General features: G+C 43.1%; 1 protein-coding gene across 1 annotated transcript in view; it reads left to right on the forward strand.

Moving 5' to 3' along the window:
- The first annotated feature begins 5049 nt into the window (after positions 1-5049).
- Positions 5050-27566, forward strand: part of AGAP2 (ArfGAP with GTPase domain, ankyrin repeat and PH domain 2) — a 466034-nt gene continuing 443517 nt past the window's right edge. Inside the window, exon 1 of the mRNA XM_073613744.1 lies at positions 5050-5577. Coding sequence (XP_073469845.1) covers positions 5367-5577 — 211 coding nt within the window. The 5' untranslated portion in view covers positions 5050-5366. The remainder of the gene's footprint in view (positions 5578-27566) is intronic.

Genomic DNA, 27566 nt, shown 5'->3' on the forward strand with positions numbered 1-27566 from the left:
GGGGCAAATGTGCAGAAGATTACTGTAGATAATTAATTAATTACTAAAATAGTAAATAATTACTGTAGAATAATCTGTAGATTATTAACTATTTATGCACCGTATCCACAGTACCACTCTGTGGTGATACGAATTCTCCTAGAAACAGTGGTGGGGCAGACGTGCAGGGAGGACAGTGATCTGAGGTGCAGGAATTGGGCTGATCTGAGACATGAGAGTGCAGGATGTTAATTTCTCACTACAAAAGTAGTTTACAGCATTTACTTTATGAAAATCCTTTTCGTGATTGAGAGTGTGAAGTTTTTTGTTGTACAATCAGTATACTCAATTTCTTTGAAAACTTTTTTCGGCACACTGTGCTCAAAAGGTTGCCTACCCCTGGCCTAGACAGTGAGAAAATATATTTATTTACTGTATTTATTGGCGTATAACACTCACTTTTTCACCATGAAAATTGGGTGCAAATAGTGCGTGCGTGTTATACGCCAATACTTCAGTTTTAGCTGCCTCGGAGGGGACGGGGGGGGGGGGCAGGACGAGCACCGTCAGATTACATGCAGTGAGAATCTCCTGTTTACTTGGCGGCCTCTGTAATAGGAACTCCCGTCTCCTGGGCCTCCATTGGACCACTGTTCTGTCTATCATAGGAGATTCTCACCGTATGTAATTTGTATGTAATCTGTCGGCGCTCGTCCCGCCCCCCTCCCTGTCCCCTCTGGGCTGCAGATGGGCATCGTTCAGGCTGCACTGATGGCAATGGTGAGGCTGCTGCATTGATGGCAATGGTGAGGCTGCTGCATTGATGGCAATGGTGAGGCTGCATTGATGTGGACTGATGAGGCTGCATTGATGGCAATGGTGAGGCTGCAGATGGGCACTGATCCTTATTTTGCTTCAAAGTTCCTTATTTAAAATTTAAGTTTTTTCCTGAAACTTCCCTCTTAAAATGAATGTGCGTGTTATACGACTGTGCGTGTTATATGCCGATAAATACGGTACTTTAAAGTCTGTAACTTCATTTGGGGCTCATTCACACTAGAACTTCATGATAACTCCAATTTGCATTATTGCATGTGTGTACAGGTTCTGCATTGCCGTTCAATACACATATACAGTAACAGGGCCGTAGATATTTTTTCTTCTGGGGGGGGGTTCAGCTCATGGCTGAGCTGCATTTTTAAAAGTCATACAGGCTGTTGCACTCAGTAGCGCCTATTAAATGTAACCCAGACATCCTAAATCTCCTGCGAGGTGCGGGAGCGGGTGTGGATCCCACACACCCACAAGTGCCTCCCGTTCTCCCGGGAATGATCGGTGTGGCGGGGAACAGCTGTGAACACTGATCTCCTTTGTAGATTTTTAGCTGACAGACACTTCTCCTTCTCTCCCTCCCATGGCTGTCAGCTAAAAAGCAATACAGGGAGATCGGTGTTCACAGCTGTCCCTCCCGCCGCACCGATCATCCCCCTCTGTTCTGTGTGCTCCTCCCCTGGCCCCCTTCGTGTCCTTCTCCGTCCCCCCCTGTTCTCCTGCGGTCCCCGTGTTCTCCTCTGCCACTCCTGTCCTCCCCCTCTGCTCCCCCTCGTTCCCCAAAGCCGGCTCCCCTCCTCGCCTCTCCCGCCGGTTTCGGGGGGGGGGGACTGTCAGGAATTGGACACAGTGAGCGAGATATGCATAGCTCCCAACTGTCCCTGATTTTGAGGGACTGTCCCTGATTTGGAGCAATGTCCCTCTTTCCTCCTCATTTGTCCCTCATTTTGGTCTGATCTATAGAGATGTATATAAAATGCACTTTTTATCTATCAAAAAGTGTTTTCCAGCACTAAACCTTTCATCTGATTTCTAAATTGCTGCATTTGTAAATTCCAAAAACCAATATAAAGGAATAATAGTGGTAAAAAAAAAGCACTTCTGGGTTTAACCAATCTTGATTTTTTGTACAATTCTCCTTTAAGGGGGCGTGACAAGAGGTGTGTCCTATGCCTGCATGCTTTTGCTGATAGGTGTCCCTCATTCCCATCTCAAAAAGTTGGGAGGTATGGATATGGCCTGTGATAACTGAGCAGAGTCAGCTAAAAATCTATACAAAGGAGATCAGTGTTCACAGCTGTTCCCCGCCATACCGATCATTCCCAGGAGATTGGGAGGTGGGTGTGCGGGATCCGCTACAGAAATGCGGGAGACTCTCCCACCTCGCAGGAGACTTGGGATGTCTGGGTTACATTTGATAGGCGCTACTGAGTGCAACAGCAAGAGGTTCAAGTACCTCTTGCAAAAGCAATTCTAGCGGCTAACTAGAGGATGCCCCCCCTCCTGCTGCCTTCTGTGGCTTTACCAGGATCTCTCCTCCTACCAGAAGTCCCGCTTCCGCCAGCTGATCACAGAGCCAAAGACCAGATCTGCTTTGTTTGGCTCTGTGATATAGTAACTGGAAGTGACGACCTTACATCACTTCTGGTTTACCCTGGTGTAAACGGAGCCGTTTTTAAAAATCTTGGTGTGATCAAATGCTTTTAAGGGCAGAGGAGAGATCTGGGGTCTTAAAGACCCCAGATGTATTTCTAAAGAGTACCTGTCACATGCCTATTGCTGTCACAAGGGATGTTTACATTCCTTCTGACAGCAAAAAAAGTGATAATAAAAAAAAAAATGAAAGCAGCAGTGTAAAAATAAATAAATGATTAACCACTATGCAAAATGACAGCTGCAGGGTGGTTGTGTTATCCTGAGTGGGCGTCATATGACATCCAGCAGGATAAGCCGCTGGCGTGCGCCCGCGAGAGTGCGCAGCGTGGCGATCTGTGGTGCGGTGTGACGCTCTGACACACCGCATGTCCGATCTTGGTAAGGAGCCTATGACATAGGCTCTTTACCATGTGATCAGCTGTGTCCAATCACAGCTGGTAACATTGTAACCAGGAAGTGCCGTTTATCGGCTTTTCCTCCTTTCACGCTGACAAGGCGTGAGTAGAGGAGAGCCGGCTCTCCTGACGGGGGGGGTCTGTGCTGATAATCAGCACATTGATTATCAGTGCAGACCCATCAAGACTCCCCCTTAGAGCCCACCAGGGATGCCAATCAATGCCCACCAGGGATGCCAATCGGTGCCCATAAGGGAAGCCTGTCAGTGCCTCTCATCAGAACTGCCTATCAGTGCCATCTCTCAGTGCCCATCAGTGCTGCCTATCAGTGCCCATCAGTGCCGCTTATCAGTGCCACCTATCATTGCCCATCAGTGCTGCATAACAGTGCCGCCTATCAGTGCCCATCAATGCTGCATATTAGTGCCTCATCATCAGTGCCACCTCATCAGTACCCATCAGTGCCACCTCATTAGTGCCCGTCAGTGCACACTTATCAGTGCCCGTCAGTGAAGGAGAAAACTTACTTATTTACAACATTTTATAACAGAAACGAAGAAAAACTTTTAAAAATAATAAAAATTTTGTTCGGGTACAGTGTTGCACGATCGCGCAATTGTCATTCAAAGTGTGACAGCACTGGAGCTAATAATTAAAAAGCCTCATTTGTGCATATGTTTGCATAGGAAACACATGTTAGAGGGTTTAGGGGTGCATAATACTGCACAGGGGTCAAAAGTACAAAAGTGTAATGCACCAAGAGCAGGGGTCAGGAGTGTGTAAGGCACAGAGCATAGGAATCAGGAGTGTGTAATGCACAGAGTATGGGGGTCAGGAGTGTGTAACTCACAGAGCACAGAGGTCAGGAGTATGTAACGCACAGAGCACATGGGTCAGGAGCGTGTAATGCACAGAGTGTGCGGGTTAGGAGTGTGTAAATCACAGAGCACAGAGATCAGGAGTGCATAACGCACAGAGCACAGAGATCAGGTTGCATAATGCACAGACCACAGGGGTCAGGAGTGCATAATGCACAGAAAACAGGTCAGGAGTGTGTAACACACAGAGCACAGGGGTCAAGAGTGCAGCCTAGGTTGAATTGTGTTCTAATTACACATTCTAGGAGCAACAAAAAGTCCATAGAGCTGGGAAAAGCAGTCGTTTTGCTGGCTCCTATTACATTCAGCAGGAACACTTGGAACTGTGCTGGGGTGAAAGCATAATGACTTGCCATTGTTGTCATCAAAATTCCACTGCCAGTCATAGACAGAAACTTTGAAGCAGTTTGGCCATTCAGGAAATTATGGGGAGGTGCTTGCCTGGATGCCAAACAAGCTTCCACGCATTCCCTCCACAGGGTGGAGCAGTAGCGCCAGAGGCAGTGAGTAGCAGAGCCATGCGGGATGTAGTGCCAGAGCCAGTGGGTGGCAGTTTCAGGCGGGAGTTGGTGCCAGAGCCAGTATGTGGCAGAGCGGCATCAGGTCCCAGGGCACCCAGCAGGAGGTGCGGGTCTCCAGGTGCCTGATGTTAGTAATGCCACGGAAGAGTTAGAACTTTTCTCATGTTTTTTTATCTTACTTTGCTGTCTGTGTCCCCACTGGGGAGATACACCCCCTCTATTATTGACAATGGGTCTGTGATAGGTAGAGGTGATAAGAGACAGTGAGAAAGGCACAGCAAGAAAAACCTGTCAGGGGGTTGTTTTGTCTACTTCTTATTCTATGAAAAAGAGTTTTCATTACACTTAAACTGTGTAACAAAAATGGCTTTTTTTATATAGAAGAGTATTATGGTGTTCAGAACCACCAATTGCTGATTAAAATTTATTAAAAGTTTGGACAAGATTCTTACTAAAATATATTTGAAACACAGAACATAATGTGCCTAGGCCTAGTTCATTGAGTGAGTAGTAATTTTTTTTGGTATGTCAATGTTTTTGTAGACCTATTACAATATGATTGGTCGGTTTGTTCCGTGGTTGACACTTCCTGCGTGTTATCTTTCAGAACAGTTTCAGATAGCATATGGTAATGCTTCCTCTACCGTAATACCTTATATTATTACCTAGCTGGAACTTTTGTAAAAACAAACAGATAAAACATTACAATTTATGACTTAAGTTTCTCGCCTTGAGGGCGGTAAATGGAGTTAAAGCCATTATTTGTGTTTAGACTGTGTGACTCTTCTGTCTGGGAGGGACACTATAAGCAACTCTGAGACACATCTGAAACTTTCCTGTCAATCCAGGAAGTGCACACGTGAGCAGTAGAGATGCAGCGACAGGCACTGTGAAGGAAGCCAACTGCAGCAGTACTGAACGTTGAATATTATTTTTCAGTGCCGAGGAACAGTCAGTCTGGAGCAAGTAAGCAAAGCTAAGAAAGTTTACAAAGGAGGATGTTTAAGATCAACATTCAAGAAACAATCATGTATTACTGCCATTGAGGAAATTCTACAAGTGTCTTGTTGGTGGAGTTATTATTGATGTAAAGCACATAACAGGGGATGAGTGGTGAGCTGACAAGAAGCAGAGATGGGATACATGGGAGTTTCAGGACAAGTACACCAAAGCATCAAAATTCTGTGGCTATCCGGACAGAGGTTAAGAGACATAATGCGGAAAAAACACACCTTGGCCGATTAATGAAGCTGGTGGAAAATGTGAGTGACCAGCATCTGAGATCCAGCCTGATGGTGTCTCTGCACAGCCTGAAAGGTAAGATAGCTTTTCTGTATATCATGCTGGAGGTGAAGCATGTAACATGGAAATAGATTAGCCTGGCTTTTCTAGGCTAGTGGCTTTCTCAGGGACAACAGTGTGGGACACAATCCTCGTGCCCAATATGTTGGCTTCAAGTGAGTTGGGTTTTTGGACCCCTGTTTGAAAACATGTGGAGCTCCAGCAGGTTTTGTCGGGAGGACACTTGGTGGTCCTGGGGCTTGAGCTTCTCTTTGTGACCAGAAGTAGAAGTAGAGTCCTGTGTTCAGGATGAAAGTCTCAGACACTCCTGAACTGAAGAGTACAGGTGTGCGGTGTGCCAACTGTTCTGCAGAAGGCAACCCTTGTAATATCACACTTTACAAGCGAGTCCTAAATTTGGGGTGATTATCAATAACATAAAGAGCAAAAGAGGATATCTTAATTCTTGTGACTACTCAAGTTTGGACTTACATTTCCTTTCCTGCATCAATATAATGAAACAAAGGATTTCACTGGTGATATGAGCAACATATCCTCTTATGTAAGTTAGCCCCAGTGTCAGACTGAAGTTGGCTGAACGAAATTTTTTTTTCGTATGGATGGATGAAACCCTGTGCTGGGTTATTGTATTCTGACAACCACTGGCAATGGCTGTCAGAATACTCAAACAGTGGCCATATCTGGTTGGGTTCAGCTGCAGTTTAATTTACAATTTTCCACCCAGTTCACCCAATTTTTCGATGAAAGGCTGTTGAATGGGATGAGGGGTGGGCAACAGGGCCACTTACAAAGCAAATTTTAGCCAGTTCATCAGGAACTAGCCAAAATTCACACAGTGTATGGTCAACTTAAGGTACATATTGCTTTATAATTAGGCCATATTCACACGGCCATTTACATGCACCCACCAGATTACAAAGGCATCTGTCCCTAAAGGCAGGTAACTACTTTGTGTGCAGCTACATGTGAAAAGCGACGACTGATGTCAGTCTTTCATTAGTTTATATAGGCTGAACAGCCGCTGATTCTTGCTGCTGGAATCCACTGGCTGTATGTAAACTGCCATGTGAAGGAGGCCCTAAAGTGAAATTCCAGGCACCACATAACTAACCTTAAAACTGTCACCACCACCCTCCTAACACCTATTCTGACTAACCTCTGTAGGAAAGGTCTGTATACTTACCTAGTTTTAGGATGTTTCAGTCTGGTCTTATCCGTCTCCCCTGTGTCAGCCAGCGCGGCTGCAGGGGAGAGGAGGGAGTGCCGACAATGGATGGGCCATTGAAGTCTATGAAGGCCACTGAAGCATGTCACGCTCCCAGGAATTACTAGCCTTTCTTACACATGTTAGTCAGAATAGGTGTTAGGAGAGGGGATAGTTTTAACATCAGATAGGTGGTGCCTGGGACTCCACTTTTGGTCAGTTACAATAGAAAGATCATTGCAAAATCTATATATTTTTTTATACCTTAGATATAAAACTGTGCACAAGTAGATCTATTTAGTATTTTATGGCAATAGATATCGATAAAGCCACAAACCCTATTTGTCTAAGTTTTACTGGTGTGCAGCATGTTGCAGGGTTTGGCTTGTGGCCTACCACTTCGTTGTCTGGTATAAATACTGGGAAGTCTGACTCTAGGTATTCAAAAAAGGCAAGAGCTTGTTACTGGTAAATCCAGGAAATTGGTTGTGTTGCTTATAGCAATTAAACTAATAACACCTTTTCTTCTGATGTAGCATTACAAATGGATATGTTTACACAATTTATTCTTACCCCTGTTGATGTAAACCTGATGTCTTGACAAAATATGAAGGCTGCCATTGCTGACCTTATTTATTGAAAATGCAAGTTGCCTGCCTAGCTTAGTGATCCAAATGTTTTAATACTTTCTGAATCACTGAATCGGAAGATGTTTGCAGATCAAACTACTATAATTTCACTTGCTTACTTGTTCCATTTCAGTAACTTAGTAAATACCAAAGCCAGAGACAGCCAGGCACCTAGCATTTTTAGAAGGAGGTCAAAAATGGTAGTAGTCTTATGTTTATCACTATAGGGCTCCTGTAATATATGAACTTCTTCGATAAGCATGAGACAAGCATATCATTTCTTTAACATATCACTATATGATGTAGAGGTGAATAACCACACCATTATTTAGTAAGGAAAACAAGAAAGCAAGGTTAGCTATAGGCTGGGTTAACACTGAAATCGGATGCGGCTCACAGCAGGGGACCGGTGTATCCCTGTGCTCCGTTTCAGGGACAAATCAGGCCTGAATTTTTGCCTGAATTCGGATCTGAAACGTAGCCAAAGATGCACAGGACCCTTGTGCAATCCGCTCCGCAGCCGCCCCGGAGATGTGTGAAACGGCTCCATAGAGAGATGGTCACACTCTCCTGTCATGCGACTTGGATGCCGGGAAATCCGCAACCAATTCGCAAAGAAGTGAACCCAGTTTTAAGATTATATGGGATTAATATTATAACATAATCTATATAGATCATTGATGTGCAGAGACTTCGTTCTTTTTTGACACCTTGTACAAAAACTGCTATATAATTTGCACCTTTAGTAAAAAAGATTGCTGCATTGATAATATTATAGCGTTTCATGCCTGGGGCTGTGTTCTTGACTCTGGCCTAGAACATTGTGAATTCAAAGGGTGAGTTCCCTGAGCATTGTGGCTTTTTCCCCATGGTCCAAAGAGATATTTGTAAGCACTTTATGAGCAATTGTGGTGTGTGCCTGTTGAGAAAAAGTACCCTTGAAAAAATGCTAAATTTGCAGTGATGCAGAACAAATTAGTGCTATGCCATTAGAACAATATGAGGCTGTCAATCTTCTTAGCAGTTTGGCCAATTACTGAATTACAATATAATCATAATGCACCATGGCCTGCTAGTATCACCTGATAATGGTATCTGACAGGCGATCTTGTGTCTAATCTTGGTGTCCCCTTCCTTTTATATTGTAACATGTTAATATCCAAAATGTACAGAAAGGGGTTGATTTACTAAAACTAGAGAGTGCAAAATCTGGTGCAGCTGGGCATGGTAGCAATTTAGCTTCTAACTTCAACTTTTTCACTTATAATGTAACTCCACTTTCATGGGGGAAAAAAATAACAAATAAAGAAAAAATAATATAGCACATATACCGTAATTGCGACATTAATCATATTGAAATTGAATGTTATTAAAAATTAGCTTTCCTTTTCAATCTGCAGCCAATGTAATTTTCTGAGAATGAATTGCAATATGGCTACCTGGAGTTGTTCTGTACACAGAGTGTGTACTGACCACTCCCCAGAAACATGATTTCCTGCTTGTGTGATTGGCTCACTCATTTTTCCAGAAGTCTGCTTAAGATACAAGTCAGATTTCAGGCATCCCCTGCAACAAAAATGTCATTTTTGGGGAGATACTTTCAATAGGAACATGTCTAAAGGGATGCAGGCCCAGCAGATTTCCTCATTAGTGCTTTCCAGCTGCACACCTGACAGTTAATTATGAAGCCACTCCCATTAGACCCAGTCAGTACAGAGGCACAGAGAAACACACAGTGATTTCTTCAGAATAACAAAAAGTGGGAATCTGCAACAAAGGTTGTTAAAATCCTTGCAATGTACTTAGATCACCCAGAGGGGAACTTTTTTTCTCAACAAAAGTGGAGTTACGCTTTAACCTTTCACAATAAAAAAGAAACTGGAAGCTGATTGGTTAATATGCAGAGCTACACCAGATTTTGCACTTTCCAGTTTTAGTAGATCAACCCCAATATGTTAATCCACAGAAAGCTTTGTTTAATGGCTTTATATTTATTACCAGCTTCATTCATACTGTAAGCTCTTATTGGTTACAAAACAGTACTACCAGGGAGTAGTTCATGCATTGCTGTTGTGGATCACATTGCAAAGTCTTTTTTCATGTAAAGTGATGTAAACCTGTTAAAATTGTAATTGTATGTGAACAGTATTGATGCAGAAGAGGTAAAAACCAGAAGGGGATATGCGTGAAGTAAACACAACTTTCTGAGAGGCTGAATTTAAACAGGAACTGGTGCTGATGAGCAAGCCACTTGTAGAAAAGATGTTAGAATAACAGAATATTGTGACAGCGCTGAACAGGCCTACTCTTCTGTCGATATGGTTACAGTATTCCAAATCTTTACTATATTTATAAAAATGTAACTGATGATGGCAATATATACCAGGTACACTTAGGTGTCTGTGCAAACTTTATGGCGACACTGTTGGGGTGTGTTAAAATTCCATGCTATTCCATTCAATTCTGTTGCTGATTCTTGGCCTTCGCAGGTATCCAACTCTTTTGAGACTAGATCGCTTTAACAGCCCAACCCAAAATCTATATTTAAAGGCAAACAGTTATACATACAACTAAAGAACAGGCAAAAGATTTGTAATTCTTTCCAGTAACTTTTATGATGCTTTTACCTTTGCCAGCTAGGTGACACCACTTATTTTGTTAGAGTTAGAGCCCCACTTCAGGCAAGAAATAAAAATGACCTTGCAGTGAGCGACTCCACCACACTGCAAGGGCTAAGTGCCCTTTATGTCTAGGGCTAGGGTAAATAAAGTGTAATACTTACCTTAGTCTTCCTCACTAAGGTAGACTTGTCCCACCTACACACGAGCGGACATTACGGCAGACTTTGTCTTGCGGCCTTTCCGACGGACTTTCCGAATGAACGGATTTGCTTACACGCGATCAACCAAAGTCAGACGGATTCGTACGTGATGACGTACGCCCGGACTAAAACAAGGAAGTTCATAGCCAGTAGCCAATAGCTGCCCTAGCGTCGTTTTTTTGGGGAAAAAAAAGTCCGCTGGAGCCCACACACGATCGAATTGTCCAAAGGACTCCAGTCCACCAAACCAAGTATGCCGCAAAGTCCGGTCGTGTGTACGCGGCATTGGTCTTTACAGTGGGATGTTTCCCCAAAAGCCGCTTCACTAAGGCACTCCAGTGGTCACACGCTAATGGCATCACATACATTGCAGGACCAATAGCCCTGCACTGTACACGAGGACCATGAGGTCCTGGCCTTTACGTAAATAAACTGAAGTATCTGATTTAGGATTCATGCACAAGGTAGATGGACCTATGTAGTTTGGGAGATTTGTCATTTTATTTGCAAAGAAATTTGATTAGATCGAACCTTTGATCCTTTACAAATTTATAAATGGAAAAGGGATTGGAATAAATGTAAAAAAACAAGAAGAAAAAGATACTTACATGAAGCAGTCAATTTTTAGTCTGTATACAAGTATAATCTAATTGTAATGCACAACAAAACCTTTTTCTGTGCATCAGTCATTCATAAATGTCATCCACTGTATACTGGCAGACCTTTCTGCTACAGGTAAAGGGCACTTGTATCATTTCAGTAAATCGGTCTGTTTTTGGCTTACATGATTTTATTCGTCCACAGAAATAAATTATGCCACTTCCTCTGTCTTGTAGGACATTTTTTAGAAGACCCAAATTGATCAACTTAGATTAACAATTAGATCACATCATTGAATTACTTATGCTGAATTCACTTTTTTTTCCTGCTCATCAGTGTACTACATCCAGGGGAGTTGCTAGGTGGCAAAAAGACCAGGGGCTTCAGCCCGCAGTTCAAGGCCGGCACAGGGGGGGGGTTGTGGTGCCGTTTTTATTGGCTGGGCGGTGGGGTTGTGTGGCGGGGGGTAAGCTCACTTGCTGCCTGGCTTACCGGTGCCCACCAATGCTAAACTCCCTTGCCTGACACACTGACCTACCTGACTTACATACACTGACCTACCTGCCTGACACACTGACCTACCTACCTGACATACACTGACCTACCTGACATACATACACTGACCTACCTACCTGACACGCACTGACCTACCTGACATACACTGAACTACCTGACATACACTGACATACCTGACCAGGAGACTTCATGTGTCCTGCAGCAGCAGCTCAGCCGTGGTGTGTGGTGCGCGCCCATCATCACAGCAGGCAGCTGGGGGAGAGCCGAGCGGGGATCTCACACGGTGGCCACATTGTAATTCCTGCCTTCTGGAGCCTGCAGCGCTTATGACGGACGTCACATGTCCCGCCGTCCCACCATTGGACCAGTGGGACATCCATCAGCGCTGCAGGCTCCAGAAGGCGGAACCTGCTATGTTACTCGGCAGCATTTGACGGCGTTTGAGATAAGATTGGTCCCCGCTCAGCGGTGCTCGGGGCTATTAATAGAATGGTGCCCACTCGAGACACGGGCTTTTTGGGGACCCACTCAGGGCTTCAGCCACGGTGAGACCCCCCCTGCCAACGCCACTGGCTACATCTGTGATGTAACTGTACCTATAGACACTGTATTATAGTTTTTTCTCACCTGTGTGTTATTCCATCATGATTCATAGTAAAAATCACCTCACACAGATTTGTATTGCCGCTTACTAAGGGGGCACTTGTGTGCTTGATCCTGGGCCGGCTGTGTGTGTGCCCATAAGACACACAGAGCATGGCTCAGCCCCCCCCCCCCCGCACTGACTGTGAATGGCTCCCACTGCTGTGTCTGAGCCAATGAGGAGAGAGATGAGAGCCTCTGCTCTCATGCACATCGCTGGATTGTGATCAAGTTCAGATAAGTATTAGAGGGGCTGGCAGGGGGGCTGCATATTGAAGGTTTTTGCCTTAATGCAGAGAATGCCTCAAGGTAAAAAAAACCTTCAGACTTTAGAACCACTTTAAATTTAGTCTGTTGTTGCTCGGCTGTACCCAGCCTGAGCATCTAGTTATCTTTTCTTTGGTCTCTGTAAGTTTCTCATAAGCACATAGGGTTAATTGCTTCCTCCTATGAGGTTCAAGAGTGGCAAGAACAACCACTGAGCTATGAATATTTATCTGTCCTGAAGGTCTTGTTTAGAGATATGGTTTGGGTGACCTTTCCAGATTATTCTTTCTCTCCTGGACCTTGCCCTAGCTGGGGATTGTGTCAGGCTCAAGGATTTTCGGCTGACCCTGCTGAAGGGTGTATTCTAGAGGGAGATGTTCAGAAAGATGGCTGCCTAGATGGAGAATCTTCTGAATGAAGCATGCTTTGAGGATATCTGTTGCTGCTCTTAAAGAGTCAAGGACCAAAAGGATTGAATACAATTCCATTGCAACCTAAAGACTGTCTACTCTTGTTTGGTTGCTATCAAAGTGCCACCAATTACCAGGAGGCTGCTCTTAAAGATCTACTACTAGTAATATTATTATAATACAATACTGCTGCTACAAAATACCTTGTAATATTTTTGGGGATTCTACACAACAAAACTGTCTCTCCAAGAGTTCAGTTATAAAAAGGCTAAAGTGACTGATGCCCTAACTTATTTTTCACCAAACCATATATTAAGAACCGGATCCTGAGATGGAAATGTTAGCCTGCCACATTATTTTGGTGGTCATTCCGCACCACCCCAAGATGTGGAATGATACACAGAGACATGGAAGACTGTTCCTGACTGGGTCTGTTTCTAAGTTCTGATTACTGTAGTGGTGCTAACTCTAGTGGCTATTTAACTGTACAGTCATATTTAGACTTCCTGCACAAACTAAGTAACAGGAAACTGGAGGTAGACAAAAAATTGGAGGTTATGAGTACAATATCTATCTATGTCTATTTAATTCTGTTACTTCAATTGAGCTTCATGTTAGCAAAACAAAATTGTACTGGAAATATTAATCGCTAGGAAGATATTCAAGTAAAAGGTATTACAGTAGTCGTAATTGCTAATATAAAACAAGGAAACATCATAAATCTCACAATGACTGAGAACTAGTGGGCTGCTTACTCATGTGAATGTGGCTTCACTTCCCAGATCACCTCCACATACATTCTAATGCATGCATGTACATTTCCTAACACTTGTGCTGGCTCACATGCGTCTACAGGAGGACTCGGGAGGTAACATAGACCAATCCTGGACATTTTCATATAGGATGTGAATGTTCTGTCTTCTTTAGAAAGATACAAAGGCATTGGAAGTAACACAGGTAGGGTTCAGCTGTCCCAATTTACTAACCTAGATATGTGTTTACTCCTCTTTTTAATGCTCAAAATGTAGTGCGGTTGATGGATTATACAAGAATATTTAAAATATTTTGCAAAACTCAGACTTTTCAGAGATGGTCTAATACTTCTGAATGCTAAGAGCTTAATGTGTCTCTGCTGATACAACTGACCTCTATTTAAAAGCTGAGAACTTGATGAAATGCTGACTCTGCTTTTTTCAGGATAGGCAGATTATTTATAATAGCGTCCCTTTCCTGAAACCTGTTATAATAAGTGCTGATGTAGAGTGTGCATGTTATTTAGGGTCAAATTACCTTCTACACTTGTAACCTATGTAGAGTGTTGAGCTGTGTGCCTCCGGGAGGATTTTGCTGCTCTGGGGGTCTAGGAGACCTATGGTCAGGAACATGTATGGAAATGCTGGGGTGTCTGTCCTGAAGTAAATATTTGACCTTTGCCGCCTTTTCATATCATGTCAGCATGTCATTTTTTTAAACATGTAGGTAGCCCAGTCTGCAGTCCTGGCAGGAAAAGGACTCTGTCTGTGCTGCAGAGGTAACTTTTATACAGGATGGCTGCAGGAGAGGCTGTTATTACAAAACATAGAGCAGCCAGAGTTAAGCCTGCCCTCCATCCACTAGGGCAGGGATATGCAAATAGCGGACCTCCAGCTGTTGCAAAACTACAGGTCCCATCATGCCTCTGCCTCTGGGTGTCATGCTTGTGGCTGTCAGAGTCTTGCTATGCCTCATGGGACTTGTAGTTCTGCAACAGCTGGAGATCCGCTAATTGCATATCCCTGCACTAGGGGGTGCACTGAGGATGGGGACTGAAGGGATATGCAATTAGTGGACCTCCAGCTGTTGCAGAGTATAATAGGAAAATACTTCAGTTCCCAGCAGCACTGTGGTGGAGATGAGAGGGAGTGTTGTAGCTTTCACAGGCTAAGAGGAAGATGGGACAATTTGCAGAGGAACTGAGACTGCGAGTGGACCACTGTACCTGAGTGAAAGAGAGACATAGTGGTAGCCATTTCAGAACATCAGACGATGTCCTGGATGCTGGTTGAGCCTGCTGTCTAATTGGGGAGCTGGATACTGAGGACACTGTCCAGGGTACATTTTGCCAGTGAGCAGAAATGTATCTGCTGCTGACACAGAGTGGTAAGAGGCCGCTGGCCACCCCTGCATTACACCTTGATAAAAGAGGGACAGAGTTGCTTGCATCTGTCCTTAAACATTACCATCAGAGCTCCACCATCACAGTTGGGCCCCAAGCAGAAGAAAAAGGGTAGAATATTAGTAATATACCATTAAAAGTGTTTTGTTATACTGTATCTTTTTGATAAGATACCTGTTTACCCTCCCAGTAAATAATGAAAATACTATTCTTAGGTTGCAAGGGTTTATTGGACAATGGTTATGGAAACTTCGGATAGACTTGATCAGGTGCTTGTGAAACTGAGCGCAAAAATGACTTTTGGTGTGTATTGCTAAAGAGCTTTTTTTTTTTTGGGAGGGTGCATGTGATCAGGACAGGGCCAATCAGCACTGTCCAGACAGAGGGTTAGGGGTCCTGCAGCCTCATAGGACAGTCAGAGTAGAATGAAAACTCCTTCTACAAGCTTTAACCAGACACTGTACAGTACATAGTATTTTGTAACTTATGAGCAGAATTTAACCTTAAAGCAGAGTTCCACCCAAACTTCCGCTTTAGGGAAGGTGACCCTCTGACATGCCACATTTGGCATGTCATTTTTTGGGGGGGGAGTGGAAACCTTTTTAGAGGCTTCCAGCTCCCACTTTCTCCCAGGGCACCGCGGCGCCGGAAGGAAGTTCACCTCTACCCCCTCCCTCTCGGCAATCATCTGGGACACATCACAGGTCCCAGATGATTACCGGCTAGTCACAGCACGGCTTGCGTATGCACAGTGCGTGCTCGGCTGTGAAGCCACAGCCGGGCGCCCACAGTGACAATGCCGGCGCCGCAGAGAGAAGGAGGAGATGAGCGGGGCTTCGTTCCCCCGCATCTCTGGACCGTGGGACAGGTAAGTGTCCGATTATTAAAAGTCAGCAGCTGCAGTATTTATAGCTACTGACTTTTAATTTTTTTTTTTTTGGCAGAACTCCGCTTTAAGCATTTACTGTTCTGGAATAATTTCAAGCACCTAAAGCTATTGCACAATGTAACAACACAACTATGTGAAGAATTACCAATGACCAAAACAATATTTCCTTCCTTCATGGCATTTAAAGTGTATATCCAGCCAAAAGACTGCCTGCATAGGGATGCATGGAACCCCATGTGGGTAAGCATAGCGTTCACATGGGTGTATGCTGTAGAATGCCAGTGTGAATGAGACCTTAGTCACAAGGGTTTTAGCATGCAGGAAATAAGGAAAAATCTCCATAACAACACAGGCAGGAATAAAAAATATTAGTAGTTTTTTTAGTAAAGTAGGGGAAGGCAAGAACTCCCTGATTGCCTCTTGGTTGGAATCATGACCAGGGAGAGAAGTGAGGGTAAAGGGTACACCTTTAGATTTTCTCATGTCAGTGCCCATTGGCAGGATTACAAATCCTTTGTCAGACAGGGCAGTTCACAGCTTTGAATTTAACTGTTTGCCCGAAGTTTAGAGTAAAATACTATAAATGGCATTGTCCATTCAAAGCTGAGAAATACCACACAAGGAAGCTTCTTTCTGTGAACATGGTGTACTGAAAAATAATCCTCTCCCTGAGGAGATAACATACTATGCTTGGGCTATGCAGTGTGTCCTTTCTGTGCACCAGCTTCTAATTAGCAAATCATAGTCCTCAAAAGCATGTGATTGATAATGACTTAAAGGCCAGAGTCTACGACAAAGACATGAATGAAACAAGCTTTTCAGCTTTAAAAGGAATTTTGTCAATAAGTGAAATAACCATTTAGGTTGGAGGCCATACCCTGAATGCTAAGGGCCGTGTTTGCATTTGTGTGCAGGCCGTCCCATTCATGTCAACTGGGACTGCTCCCAATTTGATATCCGCATGGGTGCAGGTGCGTGTCCCTGAACTCACACTGTCTGCATTCGACAAAACTCAGCTGCACCCACATGGATGTCAAATTGGGAGCAGTCCGTGCAGCCGCTGCACCCGGAATAGGACTGCCTGCACGTCTGTGCATCCTTTGTGGGCAAACACAGCCCTCATATGGTTGTTTGCTTAAATACAATTGTTTAACCACTCGCCGAGCACGCTATAGCCAAAAGATGGCTACATAGAGGTCGTCCAGTTCTGGGAGGGTGTACATGGATGTCCTCCCAGAACCCTGCCCTCCGTGCGCCTCCTGGAGTGTGCATTGGACACGCTCTGTGACTGCTGTGTCCTTTGGACGCAGGTGATTACAGATCGGGGTAAAGGGCCAATCACAGCAGCCCTTTACCATGTGATCAGCTGTGTCCAATCACAGCAGATCACATGTAAACAGACTTGTCGGTTATCAACAGTCGTTTCCTCACGCGCGGTGTCTGTGTGAGGAAAGGAAATCCAATAACCAGCAAGGATGTCAGTACATGGCTTACACTAATAATCAGGGCATTGATCATCATTGAATGCATTAAGATAAAAAAACCTTCTGCCTTTACAATCACTTTAATACATGAATAAATTGTTCTGTATGGACTGTAGTAACACTATTGCTAATCCCTGGCTTTTACTTTGTATCACCCCCTAGTGTGAAAACTAGTGTGGCTAAACTTGTTTTTGACTCACAGTAGCCTGAGTCTGGTTAATTGGCTAGGGATACTGTAGGCCAGACTGGAGGGCTCTACAGGACAGGCCTCTGATAACCCCCCCCCCCCCGGTTATAGAAGCTTGGAGAAGTTTCTAGAAGCTAGTGGGTGGAGGTCAGGAGGTCCTGATCTGCATATTTATAGGAATCTGGCCAATCCCCGGGCAGGAGGCCTGGCAGGGTGGCTGGGTTAGCCCTTAAATATTGTGGATCCTGGCCAGCATGGGATTTGGGTAAAAGATGGAGTGCTGAGGCCTTGTCGTATGACCTAGGAGGAGACCCCAGGCTGAGAGGGGCTCTGCCTCCAGGCTGGGAGCTGAGAAGGGAAGGAAGTACAGAGGGATCTCCACTGCCCCACAGTCTCTTCTAGAAGAAACACTGGCTAGCATGGGGGGACCTGGACAACAGGAGGCCTGAATAGAAGTTTCTTCCAGAGCAGCAGGATTTTCCAGGAACAGTGTGAGTATCTCTACACCACCAGGGCCTGGAAGGGAGAAAGCTGCCTGATGCAATATCCAGCAAGCTTTCTGGGACTGTGCCATCAAGCTAAACCCTAGCCCTTGTTCTGGGACTTTTCACCAAGCAGCCAGGAGGGCTGGTATTTTCAAGGAATGGGACATAGAGCTCCTGCAAGTTGTGACTTTGCTAAAATTCCACCCAGGGAACACAGAGCTCCTACAAGGGGAATCCCCAGTGCCAAATCCAGAAAGGCTGGTGCTGTCTGAGAGGGAATACAGTTCAGGATTTGTCATTTTTTGCAGTGTACATAGAGAAGGAAGTTGTCCTCATTGTTGTTTTTCAAGTCAAGTTGGGCATCCCATAAATCCCTATATCCTATCCAAGCTGGTAGTGGAAGAGAAGAATCTTGTCGGCTGCACATCCAATAAAATCACCTTTATTTAGACATATTGAAGAAAGACTCTCCACACTACATTCAAGGGAACATAGCACGCCAGCTAACGCGTTTCACGCCAACATCAGTGCTTAGTCATTGGCTATGAGTAAGCGCTTATGTTGGCGTGAAACGTATCCAAGTTGTTTACCCAATAAAACAACAAAAACAAACCCATGGTCTGATTCTTTGTCTCTGAATGAAGGTTGAAAAATGCATGTTGCCTTGGCTGTGCAGGAATACAGGGACCCAAAATCCAGCGGCCCTCTAGGGGGCAGCGCTACAACTATATACTGATTCTTTATGGTAGCCTTCTTCTATGGCCCAGTTGTTGCAGTAACATGACTGCTAATCACTGGCTCCTACTCTTTACTGTTGCTCTATGGTTGTCTTCTTCCTTAACACAGCTGCAGATCACTTTCTATTCACACTTATGCTGTGTTTTTACCTTCTTCCACAGCACAATTGTTCTGTAAGGGCTGTAGGTGTTGGTAGAACAGAAAGCAGACAGGCATTGACAAGCAGAAACATTAAATCTGTTGTCTGAATCCAGCAAGAACTCAATGATAATTACATAGTTCATCATTCTGTAGATCAAACAAATGCAGGCTTTGTCAGACATTTTATTACTTCTTAAAAGCAATGTTTTTTTTTTTTTAAAGCACTCTGCAGACAGAAAAAGACACTTGCTTTAAGTTTTTTTTTGCATCTATTAATAGTATTACTGTGACAACTTTTTCACTGAATAACTGTACGTGAGCATATTAGGATGAATTATTACATTTTAAAGGCATGTAAGGGAATATGGAGTCTGACTGCTTAAGGCCCCATGCACACGAGACGCCGGTGCAAACTCTGCTGCACGCATGTTTTTAAAAGCTGAAACCGGCGCTTAGAAACACCCATTTTGCCGCGTTTGGATGCCGCATTTAGCCGCGTTTTACCACATTTTACCGTGTTTGTGTCTAGAAGCTTTTAGTTAAGATAACATCATAAGACCCTCCCCAAGCTCAAAAAACAGTATTATTTAACTCTTTTAGCCATTTTGTGAGACCAGAGTGAGTAGCAGCAGCTGAGAGAGCAGCAGTGTACTTGTATTTATCATGCTACTTGCCTCATCACCTGCCACAAGTTGCGGATTGTCATTTGCCACGTCATCTGCCACAAGTTGTGGAATGTCCACTTGCCACGTCACTTGCCACGTCGCCTGCCACGTCACTTGCCACAAGTTGTGGATTGTCCACTTGCCACGTCACTTGCCACAAGTTGCGGATTGTCCACTTGCCACGTCACCTGCCACAAGTTGGATTGTCATTTGCCATGTCACCTGCCACAAGTTGTGTATTGTACACTTGCCACGTCACCTGCCACAAGTTGTGGGTTGTCCACTTGCCACGTCACCTGCCACAACATATGGGTCAAATTCCAATTATACTTCGGATAACAGCAATGCTAGTGGTGTATTGTATTGGATCAAGGGCTCATTAGGGTATATAAATGGTCTAAGAATCATTGCAAGCAATTACAATTGTTTAAAATATTTTTTTAATGCTTTTTCATTATTTGCCATAATTTTTGAGATTTTTAATGTAAAAAAAATAGGGTACCTTTAAAAACGCTTATAAACGCAAACACGGCTAAACGCTGTACCGGCGTTTAGCTGCGTTTGGCGTCTGAAACGTGGAAAACTTTTGCGTCTGAACCCATTTTTTTGCTTCTGGAAAAACGAGGTTAAACGCAACTGCCTGAAACCGCCAAAAAACAAGACTGTGTACATGGACACATAGGATAACATTGAATGAGTTCAGGGGCAGTTGAAAAAAGTGTCCAACTGCCTCTGAATGTGCGTTTAACAGCGTCTCGTGTGCATGAGGCCTTACTCTCCTTCTCAAAATGCTAGTTGCCTGCCTGTATGGTGTTCCAGTGGTTTCCTTACTTTGTGAGTCACTGATCTGGAACAGGTATGAGTAGAATCCAGACGCTTGACCTTCATATTTGACCCAGGTTTGATTCTCAGGAACTAATAAATTCAGCAAGACAGACAGGCAACTAGCAGTTTCAGTTAGGGAGGTCAGTAATAGCCATATTATCTCCATATTTCCTCAATACAGGATCCATCACAACTTAGCTCTGTGCAATATGTCTGAGCCCCTACCCACCTCCGAGCACCATCCCTTGGTTCCAACCCCTACCCACCTCCCAGTACTGCCCTTTTAGAGAATACAGAACCAAGTATCAGTTTGGGGTGCTAAGTAATTTGTATAGAATTTTGTAATGATAACAAGAAAAGCAGTAAAATAGATCATTTGCAGGCAGTAACAATAGATCCCCCTAACATAGTGTGACCAGATGTCCCCAGTTTCCGGGGACAGTCCCTGCACTGAGGAAACTGTCCCTGGTCAAGTCTGTCCCTGGTTTTATCCCTGGCAGGGCTGGTGCCAGGTGGGTGCTTGGGTGTGCTTAAGCACCCCCACAAACACACAAAGATTCACGTCCTGTCAGGGGAGAGGAGACAGATTGTGTGTTCCTAGTATATAGGAATACCGATTGGTCTCCTCCCCTAGTCAGTCCCCTACCCCTACAGTTAGAATCACTCCCTAGGCAACAAATTTAACCCCTTGATCGCCCCCTAGTGTTAACCCCTCCCTGCCAGTGACATTTATACAGTAATCAGTGCATATTTATAGCACTGATCGCTGTATAACTGTCAGTGGCCCCAAAATATTTTCACGTTTTTGATATGTCCGCCACAATGTCACAGTCACGATAAAAATCGCAGATCGCCACCATTACTAGTAAAAAAAATAATAAAAATGCCATAAATCTATCCCCTATTTTGTAGGCGCTATAACTTTTGCGCAGACCAATCAATATACGCTTATTGCAATTTTTTTACCAAAAATATGTAGAAGAATACATATCGGCCTAAACTGAGGAAGAAATGTATTTATTTTTTTTTAAATCTGGATATTTATTATAGCAAAATGTAAAAAATATTGTGTTTTTTTCAAACTTGTCGCTCTTCTTTTGTTTATAGCGCAAAAAATAAAAACCGCAGAGGTGATCAAATACCACCAAAAGAAATCTCTATTTGTGGGAAAAAATGATAAAAATGTCATTTGGGTACAGTGTTGCATGACCGCGAAATTGTCATTAAAAATGTTACAGCACTGAAAAATGAAAATTGGCCTGGGCAGGAAGGGGGTGAAAATGCCCGGTATTGAAGTTGTTAAGAGTTCGCTTGGCTTCACTTTTGCAGAATTTACCTCTAATATACTTAAAGGACTTCTATGGTCACATCATACACTTTCATATTATAACATCAGCATTGTAATAACAATGCAAACAACAGTTATTTCTGAAAATACAATATAAGCTTACTTGAAAAATCTCCTTTCATGTTGTGAGTTCTGCCTGTCTGCCGGCCATCTCTTTCCACAACTTCCTACATTCCCTGCATGCTTTTCAGCTTCTCCTCTGCAGTTTACTTTCCATTTTTAAGGACTACATATCCCATGGTACCTTCCTGCCTGAAAGCTGTAATCCCTGTACTGATTCCGCCTCCAGAAACTCCTCCTCTCAGCACCTCTATAGTTCAGAAGGCACGCTCTGTGAAATGCGTAAACTACAATAAAGCACACAGGAAGGCGCAAACATCTAGTGCATTACTTAGATATATAGATTTATTGTGGGAAACAAGAACATAAGGTCTTTACGAGTAAAGGTGCTTTTAAGCTGACAGAACTACCCAAAGGGCACAGTTCTGATCCACCTAGGATGGTTAACCTTTGACCCAGTCTGTGACCCAGGCTCCGCCATCACACGGGCCACACAGATGTGCATTTGTGAGTGTAGAGAGTAGAGCTGCACGATTAATCGTTAAGAATCGTTATCTCGATTTTTTTCCCCTTGCGATCTTGACAAAGTATTTTGCCTATTCTTTCTATGCAGAGAATTCTCTGCTTTGCTGAATCAGACAGCCATCAAAAGAAAAGAAAAGAAAAAAAAAACAGGCAGTCTGCCAAGTATCACAGCATTCTTTAGCAGTGGAACTAAGTATAAAGATTGTAACGATTTGTTCTTTAGATCAAAGGAATACACTTTGGTGTGTAAATGAGGGAAGTTTAACCACTTAAACACTAAACCTTTTTCTGACATTTGTTGGTTTCAAGTTAAAATCATGTTTTTTTTTTTGCTAGAAAATTATTTAGAACCCCCAAACATTATATATATATATATATATATATATATATATATATATATATATATATTTTTTTTTTTTTGCAGAGACCAAAGAGAATTAAATGGTGGTTGTTGCAATATTTTATGTCACTCTGTATTTGTGCAGCAGTCTTCCAAATGCAATTTTTTAAATGAATTAAAAAAATAACTAACCAGTAAAGTTAGCCCAATTTTTTTTGTATACTGTGAAATATTTTACGCCCCGAGAATCGTGAGAGAATCGTGGTGTTTATTCTAAGCAAAAAAATTGTGATTCTCATTTTGGCCAGAATCGTGCAGCTCTAGTAGACAGTATATATACAAGTATATATATATATATCCGAGTATGGTTGTTTGCTGGTTGGCTTAGCTCTCAGGAAGGGGGTGCGCCTCCGAAACGCGTCAGCTAACCAGCACCACGGCATTACTTGTTCTATCATATGATTGCTGCACTGGATTGTGCTTCATGTTTTTAATGCCTTCTTTACTTCTACTTTTGTGAGTACCCATCTGCTATGTTCTTCTTTCACACAAAAAAAGCAGGTGATCCACTGGGTGTTTGCGCTCTCTTGTGTGCTTTTTTGTAGTTTACACTGGATTTCCCCGTCTGAGGAGGGCTGCATCCATAGAGTATTCCTGACAGATGTTATCCACACTGTACTTTGTGTCTTTGGCAGATTTCTGAGCACTGGAAGTGACTGTGTGTTCTGTGAAATGTGTGACACGGCAGTGCTTACTCATTGAACATAATGAATACATACAGTTGTGCTCATAAGTTTACATACCCTGGCAGAATTTATGATTTCTTGCCATTTTTCAGAGAATATGAATGATAACACAAAAACTTTTCTTTTACTCATGGTTAGTGTTTGTCTGAAGCCATTTATTATCAATCAACTGTGTTTACTCTTTTTAAATCATAATGACAACAGAAATTACCCAATTGACACTGATCAAAAGCTTACATACCCCAGTTCTTAACACCGTGTATTGCCCCCTTTAACATCAATAACAGCTTGAAGTCTTCTGTGGTATTTGTGGATGAGGCTCTTTATCTTCTCAGATGGTAAAGCTGCCCATTCCTCTTGGCAAAAAGCCTCCAGTTCCTGTAAATTCTTGGGCTGTCTTGCATGAACTGCATGTTTGAGATCTCCCCAGAGTGGCTCAATGATATTGAGGTCAGGAGACTGAGATGGCCACTCCAGAACCTTCACTTTATTCTGCTGTAGCCAATGACAGGTCGACTTGGCCTTGTGTTTTGGTTTATTGTCATTTTGGAATGTCCAAGTACGTCCCATGAGCAGCTTCCTGGCTGATGAATGCAAATGTTCCTCCAGTATTTTTTGATAACATACTGCATTCATCTTGCCATCAATTTTGACCAAATTTCCTGTGCCTTTGTAGCTCACACATCCTGAAAACATCAGCGATCCACCTCTGTGTTTCACAGTAGGAATGGTGTACCTTTTATCATAGGCCTGGTTGACTCCTCTGCAAATGTAGCGTTTATGGTTGTGGCCAAAAAGCTACATTTTGGTCTCATCACTCCAAATGACTTTGTACCAGAAGGTTTGAGGCTTATCTCTGTGCTGTTTGGCGTATTGTAAGCGGGATACTTTGTGGCATTTGCATAGTAATGGCTTTCTTCTGATGACTCGACCATGCAGCCCATCTTTCTTCAAGTGCCTCCATATTGTGCATCTTGAAACAGCCACATCACATGTTTTCAGGGAGTCCTGTATTTCACCTGAAGTTATTTGTGAGTTTTTCTTTGCATCCTGAACAATTTTCCTGGCAGTTGTGGCTGAAATTTTAGTTGGTCTACCTGACCATGGTTTGGTTTCAACAGAACCCCTAATTTTCCACTTCTTGATTAGAGTTTGAACACTGCTGATTGGCTTTCTCATTTCCTTGGATATCTTTTTATATCCCTTTCCTGTTTTTTACAGTTCAACTACCTTTTCCAGCAGATCTTTTAACAATTTTTTTGCTTTCTCCATGACTTAGAATCCAGAAACGTCAGTGAAGCACTGGATGAAAGATGCAAGGGTCTGTCAGGAGTCCAGAATCTCATTGACCTTTTATACACACACACTAATTACAAGCAAACATATCACAGATGAGGATGGTTACCTTTAATAGCAATTCAAACCTCTTTATGTCAACTTGTGTGCATGTAAAATCACCAGGGTATGTCAACTTTTGATCAGGGTCATTTGGGTAGTTTCTGTTGTCATTATGTTTAAAAAGAGTAAACACAGTTGATTGATAATAAATGGCTTCAGCCAAACACTAACCATGAGTGAAAGAAAAGTTTTTGTTATATCATTCATATTCTCTGAAAAATGGCCAAGAAATCATAAATTCTGCCAGGGTATGTAAACTTATGAACACAACTGTAACACAAGACTCAAGGAAGTAAACGTGTGGGGAGCCTCATAAAGTAATTTTACCAACTTACCAACTTCAAGATAATTTAGATTATTAAGAGTAGGCTAGAAATAATGGAAACACAATTTGGAAATAAAACAAACTATTTGTAACAATAAAGTAATGACGCAAATAATTTACACCTTTGAAAGTACGCTTCCATATTTAGTTAATGTGAACATAGAATAAATATTTAATGATAAATAATGTGTTTCTCCTAAAAAAAAAAAGAACATGAGCCAAGATTAAATGGATTTCCATGACACGGCTGCTATTGTTCACTAAGAGGCATATTAGATCTATGCAGTGTTATTTTATGCCGGTACATTGTGTAATGCTTGCTTCTAATGAAAAAATGTTTTTGTACATGCTTAATTAGGGGCGGAACAGATGGTGTTTCCTAGCTAAGTGCAATGTGCCCATAAGATCTACTTGTTAGGCGATGTTCTGTCATCAAGTCCTTATTTTCTATCTTTGAACAATGTAGGACAGAACACTGAGCCTGAACAAAGCATTATGGTACCACATATAAGTAATGATTTCCTGTACATGTGTGATAAGATCAGCAGAGGCATGCAGTGTCAGTGAGATGATGGTTAATGCAGGTGATAATCTGCCCTGCTGCCTATATGGGGGTCTAATTGTATGGCTTACATTGATATTTCTGAGCTGCTCCAGTTTTGTAACAGAGCACTGTTCTAGTGTCAGCTGCACAGCATTGCTTTGGAATGGCCTCCTGATGCATCACAACCCTTGAACCATGTCTTTACAAGGTGTGTCAACATGGCCAACTGTACTGTCCACCTGGGGAGCATGTGAAAGGGTGACAACACAGCACAATTGCTAAACAGTTGTCACCCTACAACAGGCAGCCTCATAATGGATTTGTGTAATGAATGCTAAAGATTCTATAAGATTGTAAGCAAAATGTAAAATTAAATGAATGTAATAAAATATATAAGAGATTTTAACAATTTGATTAGGATTTTCTCTAAAGCGGAGTTCCACCCTAAAGTTGAACTTCTGCTTTAAGGCCTCCTCCTGTTTGTGAAACGGTTTTGACAGGTACCTGCTCCTACTTCCGTTCCGGTCGCCTTAGACAATCAGAAATGGAAGTTCTCCTTCCTGAAGTCTTCTGGGACACATGGCAGGTTCTAGAAGACTTCGGGACCAGTCACAGGGCGCAGCGCCGCTCGCACATGCGCAGTGGGCACCCGGCTGTGAAGCCACAAGCTGTCACAGCTGGGTGCCCATAGTAGAGATGTCGGCGCCGTCGAGGGAGGACACGGGGAGAACACGGTACGGGTGAGTGCATCCCTGGATCGTGGGACACAGGTGAGTGGCTGTTTATTAAAAGTCAACAGCTACACTTTTTGTAGCTGCTGACTTTTTATGAACAAAAAAATGACTGGAACTCCACCTTAAAGAGGAAGTAAACCCTGGTGGGTTTTACTTCCTCTTTATTTCCCTGCAAAGGTAGATCATAATGGGCTACTATGCATCGCATAGTAGTCTATAATGTGTCACTTACCTGATGTCACCGTTGTCCCCACTAGCAGGGAGTGTCCATCTTCGCCCCTCTTCCTTCTGGGGCCGTGAACTCCGGCTCTGTGGCTGGCCGGAGTCATGCGACGTCATTCCCATGCATGCACACAGGAGCCGCCAGTCACGGCATGACCCCTATTAGAAACGCACGATGTTCCCTTTCTAAAGCGTGCATGCGCCGATGACATCGTAAATATCTCCTAAACTGTGGAGGTTTAAGAGATATTTCAAGCACCTACAGGTAAGCCTTAATGTAGGCTTACCTGTAGGTAAAAGTGGTTGTACAGGGCCGGTTCACCCTATAAAGGGCGCATTTGCACATGCGCGTTGTTGCGCTTTCCCATGCATTTCCATGCTTTTCACAGCCTATTAATTTCAGTGGGCTGCCAAATGCCCAGGAATGCACAAAAAGTACAGCAGGCATGACTGTTAAAATCATGCCATGGCAAACCGCATGGTACTGCGGTACCATGTGTTTTAGTGGCCACAAATGCACCCACGTTTGAGGGATGCATGAGGGTTTCGTTAAGAATCAGCAGACTGTGTGTTCCGGAATTGGTGAAAAGGAACCCTAAATGGAATACCAGTACTATAACAAAAATAAATAAAAATGTTACAAATGAAAGGACCTATTCCGTAAATTTGAGGAATCAGATTGTAAATATATCTGTTAATAACTGCTTTCACCACTAGGTGTCACTTTCTGTTAAAAGGAAATGTCAAGCATATGTACTGTGTATAAAGAGCTGGTTTCTCTATCCTAGCCCGAGAACACCAAATTTTATCAGATTCTCAGTCAGATTAATATGAGACAACCTACAGTAAGGCTCCTTTCACACTTGTGCGACTTGGGATCTGACTTGTAAAACTCCAAGTCGCAAGACATGTGAGATTCAGATTTTTTCTATGAGAGCCATTACTACTGACACTTCCTTGGTCCGACTTTTTATGAGACTTTGGTCCGGAAGAATTTAAAGTCAGATCAAAGTCACACCAAAAGTCGCATCAAAGTCGCACTTTGGAGACCCCCTAATGTAAAAGGAGTCTAAGCAATTCTTGTAAACATTCTCATGAAATAGT

Source organism: Aquarana catesbeiana, linkage group LG02 (assembly GCF_042186555.1).
Source record: "Aquarana catesbeiana isolate 2022-GZ linkage group LG02, ASM4218655v1, whole genome shotgun sequence".
NCBI lineage: Eukaryota > Metazoa > Chordata > Amphibia > Anura > Ranidae > Aquarana > Aquarana catesbeiana.